At 37.9% G+C, this 26159-nt stretch overlaps 1 protein-coding gene across 1 annotated transcript; it reads left to right on the top strand.

The window, feature by feature from the left end:
- The first annotated feature begins 389 nt into the window (after positions 1–389).
- Positions 390–11725, top strand: LOC142339465 (uncharacterized). The gene is made up of 3 exons (XM_075389508.1): positions 390–1039; positions 4019–4252; positions 11122–11725. The coding sequence occupies exons 1-3, from the start codon at positions 694–696 to the stop codon at positions 11577–11579; spliced, it is 1038 nt and encodes a 345-aa protein (XP_075245623.1). The 5' UTR covers positions 390–693; the 3' UTR covers positions 11580–11725.
- Positions 11726–26159: the final 14434 nt, after the last annotated feature.

Here is a 26159-nt window from a genome sequence, read left to right as displayed (position 1 = left end):
TCATATACCCTGTAATTTTGGTCCGAAAACTTACTATATGCGCTCAATTGGAATCTGATCAGAGGTCACTTCCGTCTGGGTACCTCGACCCGGGTACAAAAGTCACATTAAGTGCTAACTAAAGTCACTTTAAATTTGCGTTTAATCAGCTTTTTAAGTTTGTCTTCATTCTTCATAGATGTGTAACTGCAAAATGTTAAAACTGCGAGAAGTACTCAAGTTGCAGTCAACTTTCGGTTCATTAATATTTTACGTCTTGTGGCGACCAATTTAACATATATGACGCAACTGCCGTTAATCTTGTGAAAACATAAACTACAATGTAGATTATGTTTCTATGAAAGCAGCAGTAGTATATAATTTTGAAGAAAGATTTTATCGTGTGTTATACCTCAGCACCTGTTTGTAATAATCTCTTCAAATACAACAGAGCAACTCTACTTGAACACATTCAGATTAGCTCTCGTGTGATTTTCAAACCAACTTTCAACCAATATACGCAAAAAATTAACTTGTAATTCTCCTCAAAGAGGTTATAACCACAACCGTGTTTTAAACACGTTCTTTATTATAACAAAATACAATAAATAAATATGATTAAACGACAATTTATAACGTAAACTATCATTTTTTTCATAAATTATCGAACAAATATTGTAATTATTTCTTGATCGTTTCGTCCATTAGTTATAAATGGACGACAGCAAGAAACAAAAACGCTTGCGGGCGTCTCTAAAAAACCTCGAAAATGATGTCGAGTTTCACAAACAGAAGCAGTTAGATCAGTATTTAGAAGACACAAGAAAGAATATCGATATAGTTCACTACAGTTTTTTACCTCAAAGCAGATCACATTTCAAACAGCATAGTTTTGACGTCTATGAAGATGAAGTGGTCACGACAGCTAAATCACGGATCACGAGGGGTACCAGTCGACGTCACCCGAAGCACCAACAGCCTCAGCCTGCGTATTCAGAAACAGAGAAAGAGGATATGCAGCGAGAGATTACATTGCTTTCTATACAGTTAAACGATGCAGGTCAGTATCGAAAGCACTCGCCTTTATTCCCCAACGTAATTTTATTTTCAACTCCCTAAGGAGCCGAAAACAATAAAAAACAGTTAACAGCCGCCGGTAATTTTTTTTCGAAAACAGAAATAAGCTAAATTATTATAAAATGTCAACAACTAAGTGAAGTTCAGATAAGTATACCTGAAAAAATTAACCGTAACTTACCTGAAATCTTCTGATAGTTTTGCATTATCTTAGCGAATCTCATCTTTGCCTGAAGATACCTGAAAAATTAAGGAGGCACCACCTAAAGTTAAGCTTGAACTTACCTCAAAAATACCAGCTATTTCCTGATAAAATACCTTAAGTTTTCATTATGAAGGTTTTTTCAAGGAGATCTCAAGGTCTAAAATTTTGTGCAAATCTGATTGAACTCCGTTGTTTGTGTTCACACTTTTTGTAACTTTGCCTCAAATTTTTGTCCACTTGGACTAAAATATGTTAGAATTGTTGACAATAGGGTTACTGAATTTGACTTTGAATGCATAAGAGGGTCGCAGAACTGTTTGATCCAACTTTTTCGGCACCCGAAAACGACACTAAGTGTGCATATATGGATCAGCGAAGTCCTTGTCAACAGCGAAGTCCTTGTCAATGCTAGCGAAGTCCTTGTCAACTAATTAGAGTGCCAGTTTTACTGCTGAGGGCCATGAGATTATTCTGGAGTATAAACTTTGACCGTTTCTTTGCTAATTTAAATCGATAATTTTCCAAATGCTTGACATATTTTTGTCATATCCTAATGTTTATAGCCAAATTGTCTATTTAGCTATTAAAAGAAATAACTACTTGTTTGAAGGGACGCGCAGCAATTGCAAGTCTAGCTTTGGTCTCATTGCGGAAATTACATTCAAAACTAATCGACCTTTTACTTGGGCGAAGTTATTTTTTTTCTTTTTCAAATTTGACTTGTGTTAAAAATGACCAGATTGTTTTCATATCAAGGTTCAATTATTGACAGATCGCTTTTAGAGATCTCATTGACAGATGTCATGCAAATGGAGAATTCTATGAATCTATATATGGATCCCAATTTTCATGGATCCGACAAAATGTATTTTCCTTTTTTTACATATTGTTGCTCCTGCTTTGTTGCTCTTTTTGACGTCTCAATAATTAGTCTGACTCGTCAATAATCCGCTTGGCCTCCTTAGGAGATATTAGTGAATCTAAATAATGCTTTCAACTGATACCTAGCGTTCCGTATGACTTCAAAATATTTTGTTTTGAAAATTAATCAATGAAATTGTGAATTTTGCCACTTTTTAATTTTTTCTATCAAACTGAAGCTTAGTATCGTTAATAAAAGGTGCCAACTTATTTCAAGTAAATTAATTTTTAATATTTCGAGCGGTTTTATCTTTTATTAATTGTTTTGTGACTTTGATGCTACGAGTTTTGCGTAATGATTTCTTAATTTTTAGAAATTTGTCCATTTTTGAGGGGTTTTAATATCCTATTTATTATTCTACTTTTGATATCCGACCACAGACGACCTATTTCTTTCCATTTTTAATCTTATTAAAAAGAAGTATGAGAAGGAGTTATATATTTTTCTTTACTCGCAATCAAAATATTATAATCCTTTTTATTAATCTTATTAAAATTTGAATACGTAGCTGGATTATGGTCAGATAGTGAAATGTTTCGTGATCTGGACCATGATCAGATCGTGGACGATCCCATTATCAGTCAATGACTCATTAGTGAACAGACTTTAGGCAGACTTTAACTAGAAAATTTTTCAGTGTAATGAAAAACGCATTAAACAACCAGTGCGTTTTTAATATTCCGGTCATTAACGCACACTTCAACCTGGGGAAAAAAATTTCACTTCTAAAACCTTTATAATGTTTACCCAAAAATTCAGCACATCCGTTGCATTCTTATTGAAATATGCGGTAGCTATGTGATGAATTTTCTGAGATAACTAACCTCATTACACTGCCTTTTTCTGAGTGATTCCTGGATATATGTATATGGGATTCTGCCCAGGTTGAGGTCCAGACCCAAATTTTCGTCTGATCAGACTTTCCAGACCGAAATTATCTCTGATCACACTTTCCAGACGGAAATTCACCCTGATAAGACTTTCCAGACCCAAAATACCTTTGATCAGATTTTCCAGACACAAAAGGTCTCTGATCAGACTTTTCAAACCGAAGGTGTTCTGATCAGACCATCTTCAGACCACGGTCCAGACTCAAATTCAGACCATTGCCGAGACCTTAATCAGACTATGATCAGACTCAAGTGCGCTCGAAATGGTTATGATCAGACGCAGCTGCGCTCGAAGCATTTATGGTCAGACCCACTTGCGCTTGCTGCCATTTATGATCAGACTGAAGTGAGCTCGAAACCAGTTCTGATCAGACTCAAGTGCGCTCGAAATAGTCTGATCAGAGAAAAATTTTACTTATGAAAAAATCTATATAATATATTTTTTTCATAAAAACTGATGTTTGCAGTATTTAATTCATCTAAGGAAAAATCAATTATAAAAGTATTGCTAAAGCCAACATCTCTCAGTAAAAAAACCAAAAAAAAATTGAAAAAAAAATAGTGCGCTCGAAATGGTCCCTGATCAGACCCAATTGCGTTCGAAAACATTTCTGATCAGACCAAGGTGCGCTCGAAGAGGTTATGATCAGACCCAAGTGCGCTCGAATCCGCCTATGATCAGACTTTTCAGACCAAATCGACCTCTGATCAGACTATCTCCAGACCATCGTCCAGACTGTAGTGCGCTCGAATTTCCTTCCAGACCCTGTAATTTTGGTCTGGGAACACACGGGTGTGCGCTCGACTGGGTCTGATCATAAACCAATTTGGGTCTGGAGCTCAACCTGGGTGGTTATGTCACGTTTATCATTTGATTTTTTTGTTTGATTTTTTTAACAGAGCAGAGTTTTAAAGTTGCTCTAATGACTAAATCTGCTATTGCAGCTTCCCGTAAGTCATCAAGACGAACCCTAAGGTCACGCTCCAGTAGAAAGGGAGGGACAGATTACCCCGATGGGGCAACTGGCACCCGAATGACAACAGCCTCTTCCTTCTCAGCTCCAATTCCCAGCGAACAGATTCCTACACAGGAGAAATTAAATGCCCGTCTGAGTCAGAGGAAACTTGAACGAGGATACAATGACTCGTGGAAGATTCCAAACAACAAAGATTTCACAGGTTTGGAAAATTTACCGATAATATGGTCCCAGGCAGAGCTTTCCACACTTTGGTCAATGGTCAGGCCACTAAAGTTGAGATGACCGTGCCTCTAGTCAGACTGTTGCCCAGACACAGAATTTAATCTCTGAATAGATCATTTTTCGGACTTTGACCTGTTATCAGACAATGTAACACAGATAAGGAGCTCAGCTCTAGCGTTTAAACCCAGAGTTTGACTTGTGATCAAACTGTTTGACTCAAGACTTTGATCAACCAAATCCTTCCCTTATCAGAAAAGACTCCAATGCCGGTGATGAATTTTTCTGGGGTTTACGATCAGACCCTTGTCCACAAACTTGTCTATGAGCAGATTATAAAATTTGTAATGCATATGCAAAACATCTGGAAATCAGATATTCTTAACTCAGTGAATGAGTATCCAACTTAGTTTTGAAAATTTGAAATATGTAATCAAGTTAATCATAAACATAATGAAAAATATTTGCTGTGACATTATTGTATTATCGATTTTTGGTCCAATATCAAGGAGCAGTGAATTTTTTTGCTTCAATTAATGCGGGTTATTTTCAGCGTAAGTGTCAAATTGGAGGATGGGTTGATATTCACAACAGTGATCTTTGGCTAGATTTATAATCCATGTATCAGAATTTGACCTCAACCCTAGTAGAGAAATCATCGGTTTTTAAACATAAGAAATCGTCCGTATCGTCATTTTTTTCCAAACAAAAAACGACGAAAGTTTCTACAATTGTTTCGTTGGCATCATCGTTTCTGTTCGGTATATTTAACATAAAAAAGTTTTGGTATTGTCGCTTTTAAACGTGACTTATTCCGCATCGCAGTTTTCAAACATAATCACGTCGTTTATATACGTAAGAGATAATCGATAGTGACTAGAAAAAAAAGAAGAAAAAGAAAAGAAAACGAAAGGAAGCGAAATAAGAGGAACAAAAACAACGGAAATAAAGAATAATAGCCCAATTTTGTAGTCCAGGGAACTAATTTTCTTTTTTCGCCAAACTCGGAATCGAACCCCTGCCTCTCGCTTAAAAACCGTTACTCGTTTCCCTTACGCCACGACAGCCTAGTGTTTACGTCTATTGCCTTTTCTAATTCTCAAATTTCTGGTACGTGGTTATTTAGCTCGCGTGTTTTTGGCATGCCGCGTGCTCAAAAGAGCGCAAAATCATGTGCAGATTAGGAGTTTAAAAACGGTGGTATAGCGCGTCTCAAAGCGTATGCGTTACAATCGGCTTTAGTTGTACGGACAGTTAAAGCCTGTGAAGTTAAAGTGGATAACCAGTGCACTCAAGTGCGATTCACATTTAATAGAATATAGAAAGAAATTTTTTTTAGCAGAAAAAGACAAAAAATGAAGAGGGCGAAAAAGAAAGCAATAAAGAAAGTTAGGTGTGGATGGAAAACAATAATCGCCAGTTTTTCGGTTCAAAAAACCAAGAGCCATTTTTCACATGAACTCGGGTGCGAACTGATGCCCCTCACTTAACAATCATAGTTTTCATCGCTCGTGCCACTAATTACGTCTCTTGCCCTATGTAGCAGCAACCTTTTGTTCAACCTATTTTTGGCTTTGCTGTGTGGCATGTTTAAGGAGCAATAAGACTCTTTCAGATAAAACGCTTCTAAATGGTGCCATAAAGTGTCTCAGAACGCGTGTACTACGTTACGCTGCAAGTTTCAGAAGCTTCAAAACAACCGAAAAGTAGCAGATAAATCATAGTGACATAGCACAATTATTGCAAAATTAATATAAGAGAAAAATAAACAGGAAGAAAGGGAGAAAGAAACACAGGAGTAATTGCAAAAAAAAGTTACTATTGATTATGATTCAATAAAAAAGGAGAAATGTTCAACACTAACTCGGGCATGAACAAATGAACATCGATTAAGAGTGATAGTTCTCATCCTTTACGCTACCGATGCCTATTGCACTTAACTATTGCTCCTTCTGTTTCTGCAATACTTTAGTCAACGCGTTTGATGGCTCGCTTTTTTGTGCAACTTGTTTAATGAGCACAAACACAAGTGCAGATTACGAGCTTTAAAATGGAATTATAGAGCATGTTATGCTCGGCTGCAGCTCTAAGAGCAGTTAAAGCATGTTAAAATAGGAGAACATTAACCTATTTTGCGCAAGGGCGACCCACACTTAGTAGAATCAGTGGATAGGAAAAATAAAACAAAAAAAGATAAGGAAGATTTAAAGATTTAAAGAGAAAAAATAATACAGTTGATCAATGACAATAGTTACCCATTTTTGGTTCAAGAAGAGAATAGCGTTTCTTGGCATTAAATTAAGTTCAAACCCATGCGGCTTATTTTACTGCCATTGCATTTTATACTTGAAGCCATCGGAGTAATGCATTTGTCATTTGCTCTTTATAAATCAGCATTTTTTTGACCGTGCGTTTATTGGCTCCTCTGTTTTAGCTATGCGGCATGAATAATGAGCGCAAAACATGGGCAGATTGGAAGCCTAAATTTTACTTGAGAAAAATGAGAAAAAAAGGAAAGCGATAAAAGAAAACGGGAAAGGGAAGCGAAATAAAAGGAAGAAAACAATGAAAAAAAAGAATAACATCCCAATTTTGACGTTCAGGGAACTTTTTGTTTTTTCTCTCCAACTCGGACTCAATACCCTGCCTATCGCTTATCAGCCATTGCCATTTTCCCGTACACTACCAATTTATGGTGGCTACGTCTATTACCCCTTCTGATAAGCAAATTTCAGGTAGGTGGCTATTTGGCTCGCGTATTTTTTGTACGTGGCTTTCTCAAAGAGATTTGGAGCTTAAAAATTGCTGTACAGGGGGTCTTAATGGGCATGCCTTAAAATCGGTTGTAGGCCTAGGGACAGTTAAAGTATGTGAAGATACAGCGAGTAAACAGTGTGCTCATGTGCGATTTAAACTTAAAAGAATATAGAAAAAAACTACATTGGCAAAGAAATTTAAAAAAAAATTGAAGATGAAGAAACAGAAAACGAGAAAAAAAGACAGTTGACGACCAAAAATTACGTGTTTTGTGTTGAGAAAACGGGAGCCACTTTGCGCATCAACTCGGTTTTGAACTCATGTCCCTCACTTAACAGTCATGGATCTTATCGCTTACGCTACGGATGCGCATTACATTGGTCTGTTGATCTTTACGAATCAGATCCTTTTTGGTAAACAGCTTCGATGGCTCGCCTTTTTTGGAAAATTCAATGAACGCAAAAATCTGCAAATTAGAAACCAAAATATGACAATAGGGAATGATTGGAAAGAAAGAAAAGAAAAACTCAAAGGAACAAAATGAAAGGAACAAAAAAATGGAAAGAAAAGTGAACCAACGTCTTAAGTTTGTGATCCAGGGGATTATATTAGTCTTTTCTGCCTTCAAACAGACTCAAACCCTGCCCCTCTTTTGACAGTCATTTATCTTATCCTCTACTCTAACAATGCCTCTTGCTTGCGCCTATTGACCTTTCTATTGATCAAAATTTTGGGTAGTGGCTATTTGACTCGCTTATTTTTGCTATGCGACATGCTTGACGAGTGCAAAAAAATAGCAACCTAAACAAGGCGGCATCTCAGAACGCAAGTTTTACACTAAGCTACATGTTTAGGGACCTTTAATAAAGGTGAGGATTGGAGCTTAAACTTGTTGGTTTAGCATTAGAGTTATTATATAGACTAGCCTTTACGTCTATCATCCTTTCTTATAATCAAATTTTAGTAGGTAGCTATTTAACTTGCGTAATTTTAGTATGCCGTCTGTTGAAAGAACGCAAAATCATGTGCAGATTAGGCGCTTAAAAATGACATTATAGAGCGTCTCAAACGCCTGCGTTACAATCAGCTGTAGCTCTACGGACAGTAAAATAATGTGAAGATAAATCAAATAATCAGTACGCTCAAGTGCGATATACTTTTAAAGGATTATAGAAAAAAAATCTCCAGCAAAAAATATAAGATAGAACTTAAATTTAAAAAAGTAGAAGAAAAAGAAAGCAAGAAATAAAGATAGGAATGGATGAAAAACAAAAACTACCACTTTTTTAGGAAAAGAAAACAAGAGCTTTTTTCGAATCAGCTGGAGAGCAAACCTATGTTCCCCGCTGAATATCCATAGATCTTATCTCTCACAATATCAAAGTGTATTGCGTTTGTCCTTACCTCTTTCTCAATCAGCAATATTTCGGTCATTGGCTTTACTGGCTTGCTTGTTTTGGCAAACTTAATGAGCGCAAAACTTGTGCAGATTAAGAGCAGAAATTTGACAGAGATATTGGAAAAAAAGAAAACAAAAAGGAACGAAATGAAAAGAACTTAAAAAAGAAAAACTTAGAAAACCAAAATCTGAAATTTGTGATTCAGAAAATTATACTTCTTGTTCCGTCTTTAATTAGAATCAAACTCCGCCCCTTGCTTAACAGTCATTGGTCTTATCCTCTACCCAATTGATGCCTATTGCTTTCTAATTTGCAAACGTTTGCTTGGTGGCTATTTGATTGACTTGTTTTTGCTATGCGGCATGCTTTATGAGTGCAAAAATTGAGCAAAATAGGAGCTTCAATATAGCAACATAGCGTGTCCCAAAACGCATGCGTTACATTAGGCTGCAGGTTTAAGGACCGTCAGATTAGTAGTCAAAAACTGACGAAAAAGGTTGAAAAAAGGAAAAGAAAGATAAGAAGAATGAAAAACAAGGAACGAAAAAAAGAACGAAAAAAAGGCAAACCGTCTTCTAAAATTTGAGATCCAGAAGCTGAAGCGGTTTTTTCCACCTTAAAACAGACTCGAACTCCTGTCCTTCCCTTGTCGATCATTGGTCTTATCTTCTACGCTACCAATGCCTATTTTTGATGCCTTTCGGCTTTTTTTTGAGCAAATTTTTGTTATTGGTTATTTGGCTTGCTTGTTTTTGCTATGCGACATGCAGAAAATAAGCCAGTTAGGAGACTGAATTTGGTTTTATAGCCAGTCTCAAAACGCATGCATTACCCTAGGCTGCATGTTTAGGGAACGTTAAAATATGTGAGGATTGGAGCTTAAAGATGGTGGTGAGGCTTTCGATTTAAAATTATGATATAGATATATTATCGCCATTTTTAAACGTAAGAGGTATTCGTATCGTTTTTAAACAGAAGAAATGGTTGGTATCGTCGTTTGTTAGCGCGAAATTGATTCGGAATCAACGTTTTCAAACGCAAGAATTATTCGGCATCGTCGTTTTCTTGGATGATGATGATAATTTTACAGAAAATGGTCGGAAGACTATCTGAGGTTGATTTAAGAAACCAACTTAAAAGGTTTTCTTTTTTTTCTGGTTTTGTTTCCCTCCTTCTTTATCATCAGGACTAGGAATCGGCTACGGTGGAGGTACGGACAATTAACTAGTGGAGAAAAAAAATCCCAGCAAAAAGGCATAAACCGCGCTCTAAAACTCTCTCCAAAACAAATTAAAACAAAACAAAACAAAACAAACTGAATAAAACATAATATGGCCAAAATACTTTTGAAAATTTATCTCAAAATTTCTCTGAGATTTCTGAAATTTCAGAAATTTTAGTACTTTCTGGTGGCTTTGTTTCCCTCCTCTTTTCTTATCCGGGATGAGGACCGGCCACTGTGGTTTATAAAAATAAACAATTCTTCAACAAAAACTACAAATCACTAGGCTTTGAAATAAGTGTTTTTAAATATTGGGACATATTCACATCAAGACTTTTTCTTCTATACTAAAATTCCCTAACAACATACATCAGGTTTTCAACGTTGACAGCAGAACATACTGACAATTTCTCACGTATGCAACCGAAACTACCGAACTTAGCTACCGAAACTACCGAAGCTTTTTACGTCTATTATGCGAACATGCCAAATCTGGCTAAAACGAACATACCGAATATTTCTTACGTTCCAGACCGAATATACCGACGATTTCTTACGTTCAAAACCGAACATATCGAGCAAACCGATCATACCGACCATTTCTTACGTGGAAAATCAAATATACCGAACTTTTCTTGCGTTTTTGTTCTGTCTTCTCAACTAGGGAGATTGTAGATTTATATGTGATTTTTATCAGGCAAAATTCTGAGCTTTTTTATCTTGTCGGACATTCACGAGAACAAATTGGACTCTAATCAGATTTTGGAGCAATCAATGCCCAGAATATCGCGTGACCAAAGTTCATGTAAATTTCGTTGTACTGTACGCATGTGTGCTACATAATTACAGAAAATGAATTTCCGTTTAACGGTAACGGGAATTATGGTTCTCGTACAGCCCGCGTTGTTCAACAACCAAAAGTGTGTTCTCGAACAGAAGCTGTTTTTTTAATTTCCCATTTAGTGATTAACTTGGTTTCAGCTAGCAATCTGATACTTGTAACTATTGTTGGTTTTTGAAGTTTTTTGAAATGTTTTTTTTTTCAAAACAATGTTATTGGCCTCTTCATATTCGTACTAATTTAGATTAATTATTTTTTGCCATCTAATTTTTTTCTGGAAATGTAAATTTAAATATTATCAAACTTTTATAAAATATAGCCAGTTGCAACTGGTTAAATACATTTACACCCAGTTGCTTTTTTTACTGTTCCTAATTACAGTTATCGTCAATTTGAAATTGGCCGCTGAGTTTTGAAGCAAGAGAATGAATGAGACAAAAGTCTTTTTTCGATTTAGAGTAACCAAAATAATCGATATCAATTTAATATAGCAGGTCAGAATCATTGATCAACAAATTTCCGTTTATTGTAATTTATTTGATTGCCTCTGTATCTAGGCTGATTAACTTATGGTCACAAATTATAAAAATTCCGCTGCATATACAAAACGCGTATCAGTTAATTTTCAGGAATTTGGGGATCGCGACGCCTGTATCTTCAGAAGCTTTCCTCCAACATGTTTGGAAACAATTCAGGCGATTATAGATCTCTCGATTCCAGATGTCACGGAATCCGCCATGGCATCGCAAGTGCCCCACCCCAGTTTTTTGCCCGCGAGAACACTTTTTCAACCATAACTCCCCGAACAAAACCACCCGCAACCGCAGCTACAAGACCCATGACCCGAAAGCCAACAGCACCCCCTCAGACACGAGGGAAACTTGTAATTTTACGTGACACAACTCTGAACAAAATCCCATACGCAACTAAAATGACTCTGGAAGAAATTGCACTGCCACCGAGCCCGGTACGACGCTCAAAGCGGGTGACATACCTGACGCACGATTACAGAGATACCAGTCCTTTTGAAGGTCACGGTGCGAAAATTCCTGAGAATGCAAGTGGAGTTTATATTATGGCCAATTGAGAAAATATTTGAGTAACAAGATAACCTGATTAATATGGTACGAATAGTTGTTTCCTATAATAGTTTTCCGGTTTTGAACGAACTTGCTACTCTAGTAGTTATTTCGGATCTCAACAATCGCCTTGCCTGTAGTATATAGTAGAGAGTTCCCCCCCCCCTCTAAGTTATACTCAATCAAGATTTTACATAATAATCATACAATTTTACATAATAATCAAGATTTTAACACAATATTACGGTTCACATGAGGTCTGATTGGTCAATAAATTGCTCGCTTAAAATCTATTTAAGATTCGCCTCCCCTTTTGCAATAGAGCAGGGGATTTTCGAAATGATCCATTATCCAAATTTTGGAAAATTGTTTCTCGCAAACTGTACTAATTAGATTGCTTCTGCAAATGGCAGCTTTTTAATTAATTGGCAGTTTTTTTTCAATAGTTGCTCAGGCTCTCGTATTTGATTTCAGTTAGTCTATTTGCTATGAGGGGAAACAACTGTAACAGGAAAAAGTTGTAGTTGATGCCAAACTGTAGATTGACAATTTAAATTTTGCATATCATTTTTGACGATCTTCTGAAAAATATCACCATGAATGTATGTCTAAGATCTTGTAGTGAAGTTTTTAATGTCCCAAAATTGTGCCACAGTTTTAGCAAAGAAGTGGGGTTCATTTGAGCTGAATAAAAAAGATCTTAATGAACAGAATGTGCTTCTGTACCAAAAAAACATTTAAGAGGAGATTCAATAAATTGAATTGAATTGAAATGAATTTGGTTACCAGCGACACAACAGTAATTAAACAAAACAAATTTTATTTATTGAGAAAAATTACGCCTGAACGAGACAAAGAGACACTGAAGAGACAAAAATGAAGATTTATTATGTGTTTTTCTGTAGCACAAAAACCTTTTACATAGGGTAAATGCATAGGGTAAGTGATTAAAAGACCATTGTCACCGGCAAAGTACATATGAAACTTTCTGTTCAGTCTCGACTGAAAAAAATGGCCCCTTTTATGAACTTAACTATGTGTTATCAGTCTCAGTAGGAGCGTCGTTCTGCTATATAAAATTTCATAAAAGTATTAGAAGGCTAATAAAAGTGACCAATTACGATTTTCACTTTTACAATTTTAATCTGTGAAAATCTTTGTTATCGCTATGAAAAATGTATGATCAATTTCTCTGAAAGGCTTCAAGTTGGAAACTGCATTTTCTTTCTTCAAAATTTGAAGACAGTTATCTTGCAGATCTTGCATGCTTCTTGCAAGATAAGCGCCCGGCTCTTGCGTGTTACAGGATCTGACAAGAAATTTTGCACGAGTCTTGCAAGTTCTTAAAAGGTAACCGCTAGAGTTCGTCTAGGGGTACCAGAAGCATCAAGTGTGATACCACAAAGCTATGAAAATTGATACTTTTACTGCGAAACATATATTATTACATAGCAAACCATATCAAGACCATTTCATGTTACTGAAATCTCATATCTTGTTAAGCACTCATCAACATCACGACAAGAGGTTTCAAAAATCCGGTTCATCAACTTCTTGTGTATCGCTTTTCAAGTATTGTCAACGGCTACCAGATCTTTTATGTTTTAGCAAGGTGTGTAAGACTTCGGCCAGTTTTTCGGCTGACACTAGTAGGCGGGGTTTGGTTTTGGTTAAAATAGCTCCCAGGTAAAACAACTCCTAGTCTGATTTTTAATGAAATAAAACCCCATATAAATAAATGCAAATATTGATTGGGAGTTTTAGTGGCCATAATTTGTTCGATTGTGATAGTTTAATTTAAAGTCCCGTGAGCCGCTAAGGCATGGCCTTGAACCGCGATACCGGCGGAATGCATTAAATGCGTAGATCTCTAACAGAAAAGTCGTTTTTAAAAAGAACTGCTTGCTGCTTTCCACTTGAGTTTAGTTTTTGATTCTTCTTACAGTTTGCTCTCTAAAATAGTTAATGCGGTAAAACTGATGAATTTTAGGATCTCTTCCGTTTGTGCTCCCCAATACGCTATGAAATGCCCAGAAGTCCCCCGTTGATCACGTACCATTACATGGTAGATCATAATGTAAAAATATGGAGCGCGGGTCTGGGGGTGCAAATAATATGCGCCCACTAAGCTGGTGGGGGACTCCTAAGTTCTACTAGAAAAGAACACAATTTTTTTTATGCAGAAATGGATCTTCCTATAACCGATGTGGCTGAAAACTTTAAACAATCATCAATGACAATGAGATTGATTTATTGCCCGTACGCAAAGGTGTTGCTGGAGCGCAAAATATTAAGCTTCCAATTTTTTAAAGATATTTCGTAATTTAATGCATTAGATGTGGAGTTGGTTCGCATCAGCAAGGAATATCACATCAGACTGCTGTTTAAGACAAACCGATGAGATCCAAGCAACCCCTTCCCCAAACGAGGTTTCTACATATGGACATGTATTTAAATACACTTGAGTAATGCAACTGGAGAGTTAGGAAGGAAAGTTTAAACAATATCAGAAAGTGTTTGTCGATTTGCGTCTCAATAGATGAATAAGAAGGATCAGATGTAGTAAAAAAATACCACATCATATAAAAGATATTGCTGACTTAAAATCTATGATAACAGGCTGGTTTATTGTTTATGAGCCAAGAAGCTATGATCCTGGCAGTTGAGCAAGGAACTCTCGCCTTGAGCTGAGTTGCAGAAGAGGAAAGAACGAGAGTTTCAGCCGAACACTTGAGTTTCATTGGATAAACAATTTGATTGGTGAAATCAAAGTAACAAGAAATGGCTAATTGAATTAGTTGTCTTAACATCATTATCCATGATGTGTGGACAAGTTGCGCTCCACATCACCTCTCCAAGGCATCAAAATCCCCTCCTCCCAACGGGGAGAGTGGTTTGCGACCATGTACTTTGCGTTCTTTGGTTTTAAAAGTTTGTTGAAAATGCTGAAACATGCTTGCAACATAATGAAGTTAAAATTTCTCAATGAGAAAGCGGGAGTTATTTGGCTTTAACTTGCGTTTTATCTCATTTTTTTTAAAACGCCCAACCCACTAGAACGGCGTCGTCTGTCCGAGGTAAATTTTGTGTTCAATGTCTACTTGTTGTCCTCCTTTTCCACCTCTATTCGATTAACAAAATTTTTTTGACCCGATACCCTATATCACTTAACCCCTCAATAATTAGGTCCCTACAGATTTCCACCCCCATTACGTCGCCAATCCTACATTTTAAGCAAGCAAATTAATGGAGATTTAGATCAGGGTGAAATTAATGAGGCGTAAATAAAAATCTGCAAATTATCCTATTCACCCAAATTTATCTGTAAGTAAATGGCTCATTACTGTCAGGAAGTCAAATGCTTAATTGCTAAAAATAAAGTTGGAAATTGGGGAGAACACTAGGGAGAACACACTGGAGAGAACACTGAAAAATTTGTTAACAAAATTTTCACCCGCAGCGAACTAGTAATCTCATCAAGCACCTAATTTGGCAACGAAAAGCAATTGAAAGCGAATCGAGCGCATTCAGCAGAAACCTCGACCCAGGTACGGGATTAACCAATTGATTAGTTATGCTTCAGATTAGAGGTACGCAAATTTAAAACGTGTTCAGTCAAGGAAAAGGCATCAAAAAGTTGTAAATCACCACCAAAAACGATTCAGTACTAAAGCGAGTAAATGACTTTTCACATCTAAAATTACTGTTGAAGCGTTGAATAGTCATTTATTGGCTCGTTTTAGTACTGAAAAGTTTTTGACAGTGATACACAACGTTTTGATTATTTTCTTGACTATGATAATTAATCAAAAGATTAAACCAATGATCGAGGTTTCCACTAATGCGTGGAAATTATAAAAAATGAGCTTAATGTCCATTCTTGCACAACTATCAGCTTAATTTGTAGACAAGTGACGAATTCAAGTAAGAAATGTGACTTCTATGAATATTCATTACAATAAGCGCATATTTATGCAAGATTTATCCGCTGAAATATAAATTTAGCAGCTATCAGTGCTTTTCTTGCATGTTTTTTCTGGGGTTAAAAACTGGACTCGGATATGACTGAGGTGTATAATGAATTCGAAAAGATGATTAAAAAAATTTAATTAAACTTTGTCTCTGAACGCCCATTTATTGTGGAGGAAACATATTGACAAATAATTCAGCAACATGATTTAAATTACGGTACAAACATTGGGACACGCAATGCAGTTGACATTTTGTGATTAGACTCTCCGTTAAATTTACATTCGTTATCACATTTTTTTGGAACAGAAAATCTAACTTGGACGTTTTTGCGGAAAGAAAATTAATACTGACCATGAGGTATTCCCATCCAAAAGCAAATTTTAAGTTTAAAACTGTACAAAGATTACCAATATGAGAAAAGTTGAATAACTAAAAATTGAGTCTGATAAAGATAAATTTAAAAGTCTGGCTATAAAATTTCACCCACTAAAAAACTTTTAGATTCCAAATATGTGCTCTACTGATAAAAATTTAGGAAAAGCCTTCCTTAAACAATCCAACTTTTCCTATATGATGATTTTACTTTGGCTAAGACTCGAACTCAAGAAGAAGAATCATTCATATATTAGCAGTACCTATCCGACTCTTTCTGAGACAATTATATTGGAGACCAATTGGTTGGCACCAGGACGCTTCGTTTGGCACCAGGACGCGGTTGGCACCAGGACGCTTCGTTTGGCACCAGGACGCGGTTGGCACCAGGACGCTTCGTTTCTCAGAGTATTAAGCAGCCGCGGTCCTACTTGGAGACGACGGAGAATATAGCATTGCTGACGGTACGACTGACTACTCTGGAAACATTGTGAGCCAGATTCACCCCTTTAGTATTGATGGTTGAACCAGCTAAGCTCCCAAGATGTCTACAGTCAACATAAGTTTCTGAAAGGCACTGGCTTAGCGTTCCGTTCAGGTTGGCTCATACTCTTCTGGATTAGTTTGAGAGTGACCCCCGAAAAAGTCCTTGCCTCATCTTCACTGCCATTCCAACAATATGTGTTGATCAAGTAATTAATGAGGGGTAAATTCAGAACCTGGTATATTTCCAATTCGTAGAGTCAACCATCAATCTAATTGTTAATTGCTAACGCAATAGAAATCTGGCGTTTTACTCAACTTGAAAAGGCATTAAAAATTAGGAGTTAACGTTGGAATCTATAATGATCGTAATTCAATTCTGAAAGTCAACGTCAACAACCTCACTAAGCTTTACGAGGTGATGAAAGTAGCAAAAACAACTCCGCTAATGTTTCAGTGGAAGAAAAAGAGTCTTACAAGTTGGGCGTACAGGGCGGTTAAAGGGGCTGGAGAGCAAACTCAGACATCAGAACTGTCAAGACAGACTCTCTGGCCATTTGGTTAATTCTGGAAGGTGACAGAAGCAACAAATATTAGAGGTGCCTTACATTGGGCTTTCCGTCATCATCTGTAGAGCAATCGATTTAACTATGGAAGACAGCCAAGACGACTCTGACAGTTGGAGTACCACGGCTGGCCTCCATGATGCAAATAGCCAACCTGAATACTTCAGACGAAGTGACAATGTGGGAATAGACCAAGACAACGAATAAGGTATCTGTTTTGTGAAAACTTTAAAGTATACTGGAAATACTTGCCGCAGATCTGCATCAACTGCAGGCAGACCTTGAGCGGTTGCTTCAAGGGCAACAAATTATCCTTGGGCAGTAGAAACCAACAGCCAGATAGAAAGTGCGATGGAGCAGATGCAAACAAAGTGGCCTCTGTAGCAAACTAAAGGCCTTAAAGTTTTCGCCCAAACTGCAAAACACCGTTGAGGCCACAGTCAGGTTAACAGAGAATTTAAAAGGAGACTGTGAAAAACTTTAGATCGGGTGTGATGAATTTCTTTTTTGCGAGAGTTTTTCTGTTGAATGCACTAAATTAACGGTTACTACATTTAATCCCAATTAAAACTGGTGTTGTTTTGTATAGAAATAGTTCAACACAAGACAAAGAACCTAACAGAAGAAAGTATTGAGACCCAGGGTTTTCTTATTAGAAAAAAGCTTTCGAAAAATAGAAACCAGTTTTCTTGTAAAAAATCTTTAATTGATTCTTCAACGTCCGATTCCTTTACGACTATGAGGACAAAAATTAACGCAGTTTGTGAGGTAGAGATTCCCACGCGAGTAGTGAGAAAAGGGGGGTCTGTCGCACTCTTTCAGACATACTTCTACAAAACCCACTCCGTGCGGGGTTCGAACCCGCGCCCGCAGCATCTCGAAGTTTTTTGAAATTGGGCTTAACCACTGCGCCAAAACCGATTTTCTCGAATTTGTTCCCTTTTTAAAACCATTTTTTAAACCTTTTTAAACCCATTTTTAAAGAGCCTTTTTATAGCCTTTTTAAACCCATTTCCCATTGTCAGTTGTTCTCCTTGAGTCCATATTAGTTCCCGAACAAAGCACTTCGAGTAAGAAATTACCGTTTCTCTTATTATCAATCCAAATATAAAATTTTTTGAAGTTTTGTTCAAAACCAAGGCACCTTGGTCTTTCAGGAATTGCTAAACACAGTTAAATGCTGCACATATATCCTACTCCTCAATGTTGTTCGAATCCTGAAAAACCGAGATGTCTTCTTTTCTTTAATAGATAATTCCATTCGTAAACAAAAGTTGGGATGTTTTATATGGATATCTTTCAAAAAATTTTTCTCTCTCCGTTTCATTTGCATCAAGGTTGTCTTCTAAATCAGTTGTATAGATGAGTAATTCAGAATTTTCTTCGACAAATTACTGCTTCATTATATATTTAGCAAAAATTACTTGTTCCTGTAAAACTCTCGTTGGAAAACAGCCGTTTCTCAAAAGAAGAGAAAACATGAAGCAACTGAAGCTTCACACTCCATCCAGAATCAAACTCGTGGCCTCCCTCAGTGGTTTGATGCTCACACCGATTTCGACTTTGCGGTTGTGTCTCATGAGGCTGGCTCAGAGAGCGCTGGTAGCTGCTTCCGCTGGTGTGAAGATTAAACTTCAGATCAACAACACAACGGTATGCAGCGACAAACCAAAGCAAATGGAGAAAACAATCAAGGCTTTCGTTCGTCACGAAGGAAAGGTCTTGCCTGAAATACGGACACGCATGTTTGTTCCCCAGTCGCCCATTCAAACTTTTCTAAATCCGTTTCTTGGGATTGGTGCCGTCGACGTTGTTCGTTGCGGAGGACAATCTGAACATTTTCTAAGAGCAGTTGAGCCTAAACTGGACACGAAAACGAACGAAAACATGGATATTGTCTAGAAAATGAAAAAAAAACATGTTCCGTACGGCCCCTGTAACTTACTACGCTTAACGAGGATCAGCGCCGCCTTCTTGCAAAAATTGGGTAGTCTTCAGAGCAGCGAATCACCATTTAAATCGTCGCTTGAAATTTTTATTGATGCTTTGGCCGCTGGTTAGGGGAGTGTGAGCATTTCAGAACATTCAACCGTTTTAAAGTACGAATGTAGACTCACAGAGGCGCAATGTAGTTGCTGGGAATGTTGGGAAGACTTTATCAACAACGAAGCATCAGACGAAAAAAAAGAAAACTCGGACACGTGTTTGTCACAGCAAACAGACTACTGATAAGACTTCAATGCCTACTCATAATTTCTAAACTTAAAACAGAAATTTTCCCTTCGCCGTTCTCTGTTCAAAAACAACTCAGATAATAAGAATGCCTTTCTCCCATTGTATTTAACAACTGATCCAGAGTGCAGCCTAAGCGAAGTGAATATAGAAGCTCCTGAATATAAAAGTTAATACAAAAACTGAAGTCATTCTCCAGAAGCAGTGTTACAAAAAAATTGGTGGTAAGACCTATTATCAAAACAGAAATTGATTTAACACTCTCAGAGCTCAAGTTGCTTCGTTAGGCCCTAAAATTTTTTGTAGCATTTTCTTTCTATATCAAGAGCTAGTCCCAAAATTGGTCCATCAAACCACCTCAGCGTGTAACATTTGGCTGATAATGACAGACTACCCAGACAGCGCAATAGATCTCAGGAATCAGATGGTTTCAGATAACCAGAATCAAGAGCAACCACCTTGGAAGATTTGTTGCGCTCATATAGAGCGTTCTCTAATCATATATGTTCTACACTCTTTCCTCTTACTCATTGCTTCATTTGTTGTTTTATTTCAATAACGTATAATCAGTACAGTAACCCCCCATTCTGATCAATACTTTGTTTTCTTCTTGGTTGTCTTGTTCCTACACCAAAGCAACCCCACAGCGCCGCACTATCGCCCTTCAAACGATAAGGTTTCGTAACATAAAAAGATGAACAAAATCCTAAACACCGATCCACGCTTCCTGATGGCCGTGGTAGATCCGAGTGGTTGCGGAAAAACACAAATTGTTGCAGATTTACTGGTGAATCACCGTCGATTGTTTCGACCGAATTCTGATTGTATAACTTACATCTTTCAGCATTGGCCGCCGGTTTACGATGATATTGCCTCATAATCAAGGCACAATGAGATCAACTTTGCCAATGGCGTGGATTGAAAGAAGATGGCGGTGATGTCGAATCCCAAACGCCACCTTCTGGTGTTTGGTAACGTGTTCGACGAACTCTCCAATTTATTAGAATTTTTGAACCTGTTTGCGTCCGGTTGCCATAAAAATCATCACGTTATTCTCCTAGAACATAATAAAAAAAACCAAACTCAAAGACAATCAACTTGAACCTAACCCACTTGCTGCTGCTAAAAAGCCCTCATGACATCAACCAAATTGACTGCTTGGGATGACAGCTGGGAGATTCAGGTCTTTTGTTGTCTGCTCACCGATCAGCTACAGAGGTGCCCTATGGTCATCTTCTGATTGACTTGGATCCCCGCTGTGACAAAAACCTAGGCCTAGTTTTCAGTATTTGAGCTAGGGGCAACTTGCCAGAATTATTCCATATGAACTCTAAAATTTCCCATCGTATTGAACTTAATGAGTCTTTCACAAAATCAAAATTTTTTCAGACTCTTACAGCTGTTAAACCAGTTTTCAAGAGATTGATTTTGATTCTTGACGATTTAACATTTAAAAAACTTCTAATATATGGGGATTTTAATCTGGTTAAGGGAAACGTTTGCGTGTTAAATAAAAATGTTATTTTCAAACGCTTTCGTCACAATATTGAGACCATATGTCAGAAAAAAATTTTGGCGACCAATCTGGGACTAGCACTCGAAAAAACGATTGCTCCAGACGTCCTGCTTCATTTGTCAAGAATGAAACGAAGAGACAGGTCGGGACTGAAAAGTATGTTTTTTTATCGTATCGTTGAACTATTAAAACGACTTATTGTCCCTGACACATTCCAGAGTTAACATAAAGGAGCAGCTTCCCCCCAATCACAACAAGCAAAAAAAGAAATTTTGAGTGCAAGCCCTAACAGTCAAACCAACTCATCGGCAATGCAAATTTGAGCGTTTCATCTCAACTTGTCACTAACAACAATGCAATTAAAGATTTTGGTCCTGCAGCGGCACAACAGATCAAAAAGGTGCTAGAATGCTTGAAAACAATTTTATGTCAGACGAAGCAGTCCACAAGGTACTTGATATTCTGCTGGCAAATGAAATGAGCAGTAGAATTATTGAGCCAAAGAAGCGTATTTTAAACATTTTTAGTCAAAGAACTTTTACCTTAGACAGGGAATGAGGTAGAATACAAGGAGAAGACAATCTAAAACCTTCTAGTAACCTACTTGTGTTCTTCATTGATATACAGAGTCCCAACAAAAAATTGATAAAAGATAACCTTGAGCTTATTTCGCAACTGCAGTTATTACCTCATCCTGTCGCTAACACTTTTGCCAAGAAATTGGCATCTAGCACGCCTTATGGTCAAGGAGAGCAGTGGCAGGATCCGCCCAATACAACTCCGACGCCTACCTGGCTTTCCAATTTCTAGAGCAAATTCTTCACTCCTCAATATTTAATTGATGCACTGGCCAACATTCTGCGGCCTACTTTTGTCTGCCTTGTTAAAAACTGGCGGCGTGGAGCCAAACTCAGGACCCTAAAACAATTTGTGGTTCATGTAGCAAGACTTCTTGAAAGAGTACCAAAACAAAGCCATTGCTCTGGTGTACCATTTGTGGCTGGGTCCATTTTGACTGCAGTGGTTAGGCTAGTGTCAGAGACTACGATGTGGAACCGTTTACTTGCACAAGATGTTCTCGGGAGAGAGTAGTTTCGCAAGCGCTGACAGTGAATCCAAAATTTTATAAAGCACACAGATATTAATCTGACGTGTCCCATTCTAGCAGAACTCCAAACAACTCGCAAAATAACCGGGTTGTCTGCATCAACTGTTCAAAATTATTTATGTACAAGTTCCACTTACACAAACTATAATTTCCCACGCCTAAAGGTTCTATCATATCGCTTGAACGAAATCTGTTCAATCGATTTCGCAGATCTGCAAACTGTCCAGTCGTTCAACAAGAGTGTTAGGTACATTTTGGTGGCTGTTGACACTCTGAGCCGCTATTTGAGAGTCGAAGCATTGAAGAACAAAACAGCAATAACAACAAAACAGGCATTTTGCCGAATGATTACAAAAAGAAGGGGTTTTAAAAACAGTGGCGTTGTTTTCAAGCGCTTATGGGCTGATGACGGTAAAGAGTTCTTGGGTGCATTTGCCAAATACTGCCAATCGAGAAAATTTACCATTTATCAAACTTACAATGAAAAGAAGAGTGCTTTCGCAGAACGGAATGTAAGGTCACTAAAAGCTTTAATTTTTCGTTACATGAATGAGCATCAAACAGAAAAGCACATTGACGGAATGCAAAACACTTGTTCAAGTTACAAATTCTCTAACCAATTGCGGAATAGGAATGGCCCCTAAAGATTTAACCCAGGATCACGTGGGTTACTTGGTGTATTTGACTTTGAATGAAAACCTGCGCAAGTCCCTTTCTAAAATTGGAGACACGGTGAGGTTTCGAAGAAATTTGGAGTTGTTTTACAAAGGTTACAGGGTGCAATTCAGCCATGAGATATTTCATATTTCAGCCATTTTGACAAAAAATGCTCCTACATATTGGGTGGTCCCTAACGAAACTAGCGAATTAATATTAAGGCGTTTTTATGAACCTGAATTTATCAAGTATCAAGAAATAGGAGGGCTGTCTCGGATATTTCGACCACTGGAATGCGGTAGGGGTCCACGTTGAATCTGAACACCATTGCTTCGATGGAAACCTATGAGCAAAACACTTTAGCACGCTTCACAACTCTTTTACCAAATGTCATTGAGCTGAACAAGTTGGGTTCATGGCAAGTCTATAATCAAAAACATTACTGACGGAACATTTGAAACCAATGCTTCTGCGTTCAACGACGACGTCTCTGGAAATGTATCCACTGATAATTTTGAAAGAATGGACGAGGAGGATCAAGAGGAAATCAAACAAGAGAACTTGTTGCAAGCATCACCAACAGTAGTCATACAACAGAAACAACAACTGCTTCTGGGCGCTGAGAAAAACTCTCGCGACAAACACTTGTCTTTCTCAACTGGTCTGGCGACCAAGACTATGACTCTGAGAGCGGGGAGTGCATTCGTCGATATCAAATAATCGCTGGCCGACACAGTTCTGTTGATGAACTGATGTCGGAGCTATGTAAGAAGGCAATCAACACTATGAAAAAGTCGCTGGCCCTTTTTCCTGGACAGTCAGGAGGGAGAATCAACGCCTAGAGATACATGCAGCGCATAATAGCTCTTTATCAAACCAAGAACCGGCAGCAAAAAAGACATCTCTATCCCTTATTCGATTGGTATCTATCGATTTGCTAAATATCTTGGGTATAACTACACTGAGTGTGCAATCGTTCAAAAACTACGAGCCCGGTAGCTGTTTCTTGTTGGACATCAAAGCTGATTTATTGCGACCTAGTTGACTGCGACTTGGATCAAAATGAGGTTTTGGTTGACAAGAGTACGTCTCTCCTTTGTAGCATTACATTGACCCATGACGACGACAGAAGAGTGTCCGCCAATTCCTATCGTTCACTTGCAAAGTTGCAGTGGAAAGATGTTGTAAAATCAGCCTTTAAGTGAATAACTGTCCTTCTACGGAACAAAATGGGTAGTCTAGTTCCTTTATTTTCACGCAGTCGAACACCCCTAACTCTAAAATTTCGTCTAAAGAGGAAATCTGCAGCATCATTTTGACCATATCAAAATCAAAAAACAGTCGCTTTCACTCATCAGCCAACTAGCTTACCAACTCTCGTGATGGAAAAACACTACGAGGAACAAATTCGAGCTAGCTCAACATACAGTGGTGGACAGGCAAGGCAAAATATTTCTGGTGCAGCTGGTCTGGGGGCCCTAACTGTGCGCGTGGGACGATCAGCACTTCCTCTTTCGACAAAATATGCCCTGCTTCTCGCCAAAAAAGTTGGACGCAACCTAATTGAAGCAGCGATTCTAGAGTTGGGTCAGACTTTGCGAGGAAAAAAGAAGATTATGTGTGCCCTCAAAACCTCTGTAAAAAGTTGATTGCTCAAACTATTGAAAAACGTGCGAGCGCCCCTCGGGGTGCTCGCACGTTGTCAAGGGGCGCATCCAGACACGGAAGGCCGGCGCGGTCGGGCGGACCGGCGCGTGTGGGCGGGTAAAGGGTCGCGCGCAAAGTAATGCTTCGAGCAAACAAAAGATAACAATTGTTAATAAAACAGAGGAAGCCTACCGCCAGAACTTGCTCCGAATCACCCTCAAAAGGCAGTCGACTCTCCACAGCTTCCACAGCTGATATCCCTTCAAATTTGGAATTTAACAAACAACGCATCTTTCAAAAGTCTAGCCACTGACATTGTCAACCCAGTAACTCACACTGCTCTGGATTTTTTTAGGAACCTAGTGTTTCGGTCAATTATGAAGGTGCTTACGATCAAGAGGTTTTCACGCAGTACGGATCAAATGGGCCTACTCTAGATTTTGTCGTTAGTGGGGCAATTGGAATTGTATTGATGTGTATTACGTTCATTTCTCTCTGTAGCAAGCATTTATGAATAGCTAAAATGAATGGCAGTTTTTTTCACAAACAATACGCTACATAGTTTGTTCTCGCAACTATAGCTTTACTTGTACGGTTGCCTGATAGCAGACGGCAACAATACGTATCACTATCGCGCATTCATAGAGATTGAGTCGACCACAAACAAAGATAGCAAAGAAACGTGGGCCGCCAGTCAAGTCTACACCCACAATCGTGATCCAGACGACTCGTGAACTACAACAGAGTGGTACGCAAAACGATTACAAACAACTGTAGACTTCGATTATCGGATCAACTTTTATGGAGCTCTATAAGTCGATTTTTTTCACGTGTGAAATACTCTTGTTGCCAGATATTAGTATGCGGATCCAGCTTTATCGCTTCAGCAACGAGTTCAGTCTCATTGGCTTGGGCGATGACGCCAAAAAATCATTCTGTGTGAACGTCAAAAAGGCAACAATTTTCGTGAGAAAAATTAGCATTAAGAAATCCGTAAAGCTCTCTATTGAGCGTGCACTTTTGAAACCTCAGCAAGGTATCCTTACATCGAGAGTCTCTGCAAAAGCTACATTATTCAGTCGTGTCAAAATAGTTTTGTCAAGGAGTCCATTTTTGGATCAGAACTAATTCGTTGAATAACATTTTGCATGATAGCGAATGCAAAGTTCAGGGGTACCTTAGCATCTGACCTGTTCCACTACATCAAATTTGGATTAACACGTTTGGAAATCAGTCGCAGAAACGGTTTGCCAATCGCTGGATCACCAGTTGATGCTCAAAACAATTCTCGTCTGTATCACGAAAACTGACTGCTTTAGGTTTTAAAAACGGTGGTATTTGTATCGAGTTTGACAATTTTGACAATCATTTTGTACTAATGTTCGTCTTGACGTCCCCGCAAAAAGCCTCCAAGTGACTTACACTTTTTCCTGATTTTATTGGAGCACCAACTACCCTCGAGTTTTCTTTCAAGACAGCTCTGACAAAAGCTATAGAGCTTTACTTGATTGGTGAAATTCTTAGTCAAGTCTTCATAAACAGCGCCCGAGACATTAGCAAAAAGCAGATTTTAAAAAGCAATTTTTAAGCTCATGGATAACCGTTCTATTACTGCAATTGTGAAAAAAAGTCCGAAACTTAAATTCGCCTTCAGAGGAGTTTGGTCGGCAGAAAACTTCCCGAAAGATTCAAAAAAAGCGCTCTATATTTCAAAAAATAAACACATCAAAATCTAACATGGAAGGCACCCATTGGATTTTACTAATAACAGTTCCACAGTCCTATAAAAATTTCTCGTAAAGGAAAAAAGTGTAACTTGCGTTAAAATGTTATTGTTTGGATCAGTCTGAATATACCACCACTTGCTTTCTTTATCGATGTTTATACCAGGCTACAAATGTTACATAAAAATGAGGTCTACATTTTGCACGAATTATCATCATCAGTCCAGAAAGCATCATTCAACCTTTGCGGATTATATTGTACATACGAGGTTATTTTGTTTTTCTCCAGAGTGAATACCAATATGAATAGC

Source organism: Convolutriloba macropyga, chromosome 5, assembly GCF_964194025.1.
Source record: "Convolutriloba macropyga chromosome 5, txConMacr16.3, whole genome shotgun sequence".
NCBI lineage: Eukaryota > Metazoa > Xenacoelomorpha > Acoela > Convolutidae > Convolutriloba > Convolutriloba macropyga.
This window is presented reverse-complemented; position numbering and strand designations above follow the sequence as displayed.

What these genes read in the sequence shown, in the direction of transcription:
- LOC142339465 (XM_075389508.1), top strand. Translation starts at nt 694, where the DNA reads ATGGACGACAGCAAGAAACAAAAACGCTTGCGGGCGTCTCTAAAAAAC. An exon ending in TATACAGTTAAACGATGCAG is followed by an intron (nt 1,040 to 4,018) that starts GTCAGTATCGAA and finishes CTGCTATTGCAG; the next exon opens with CTTCCCGTAAGTCATCAAGA. An exon ending in AAACAACAAAGATTTCACAG is followed by an intron (nt 4,253 to 11,121) that starts GTTTGGAAAATT and finishes GTTAATTTTCAG; the next exon opens with GAATTTGGGGATCGCGACGC.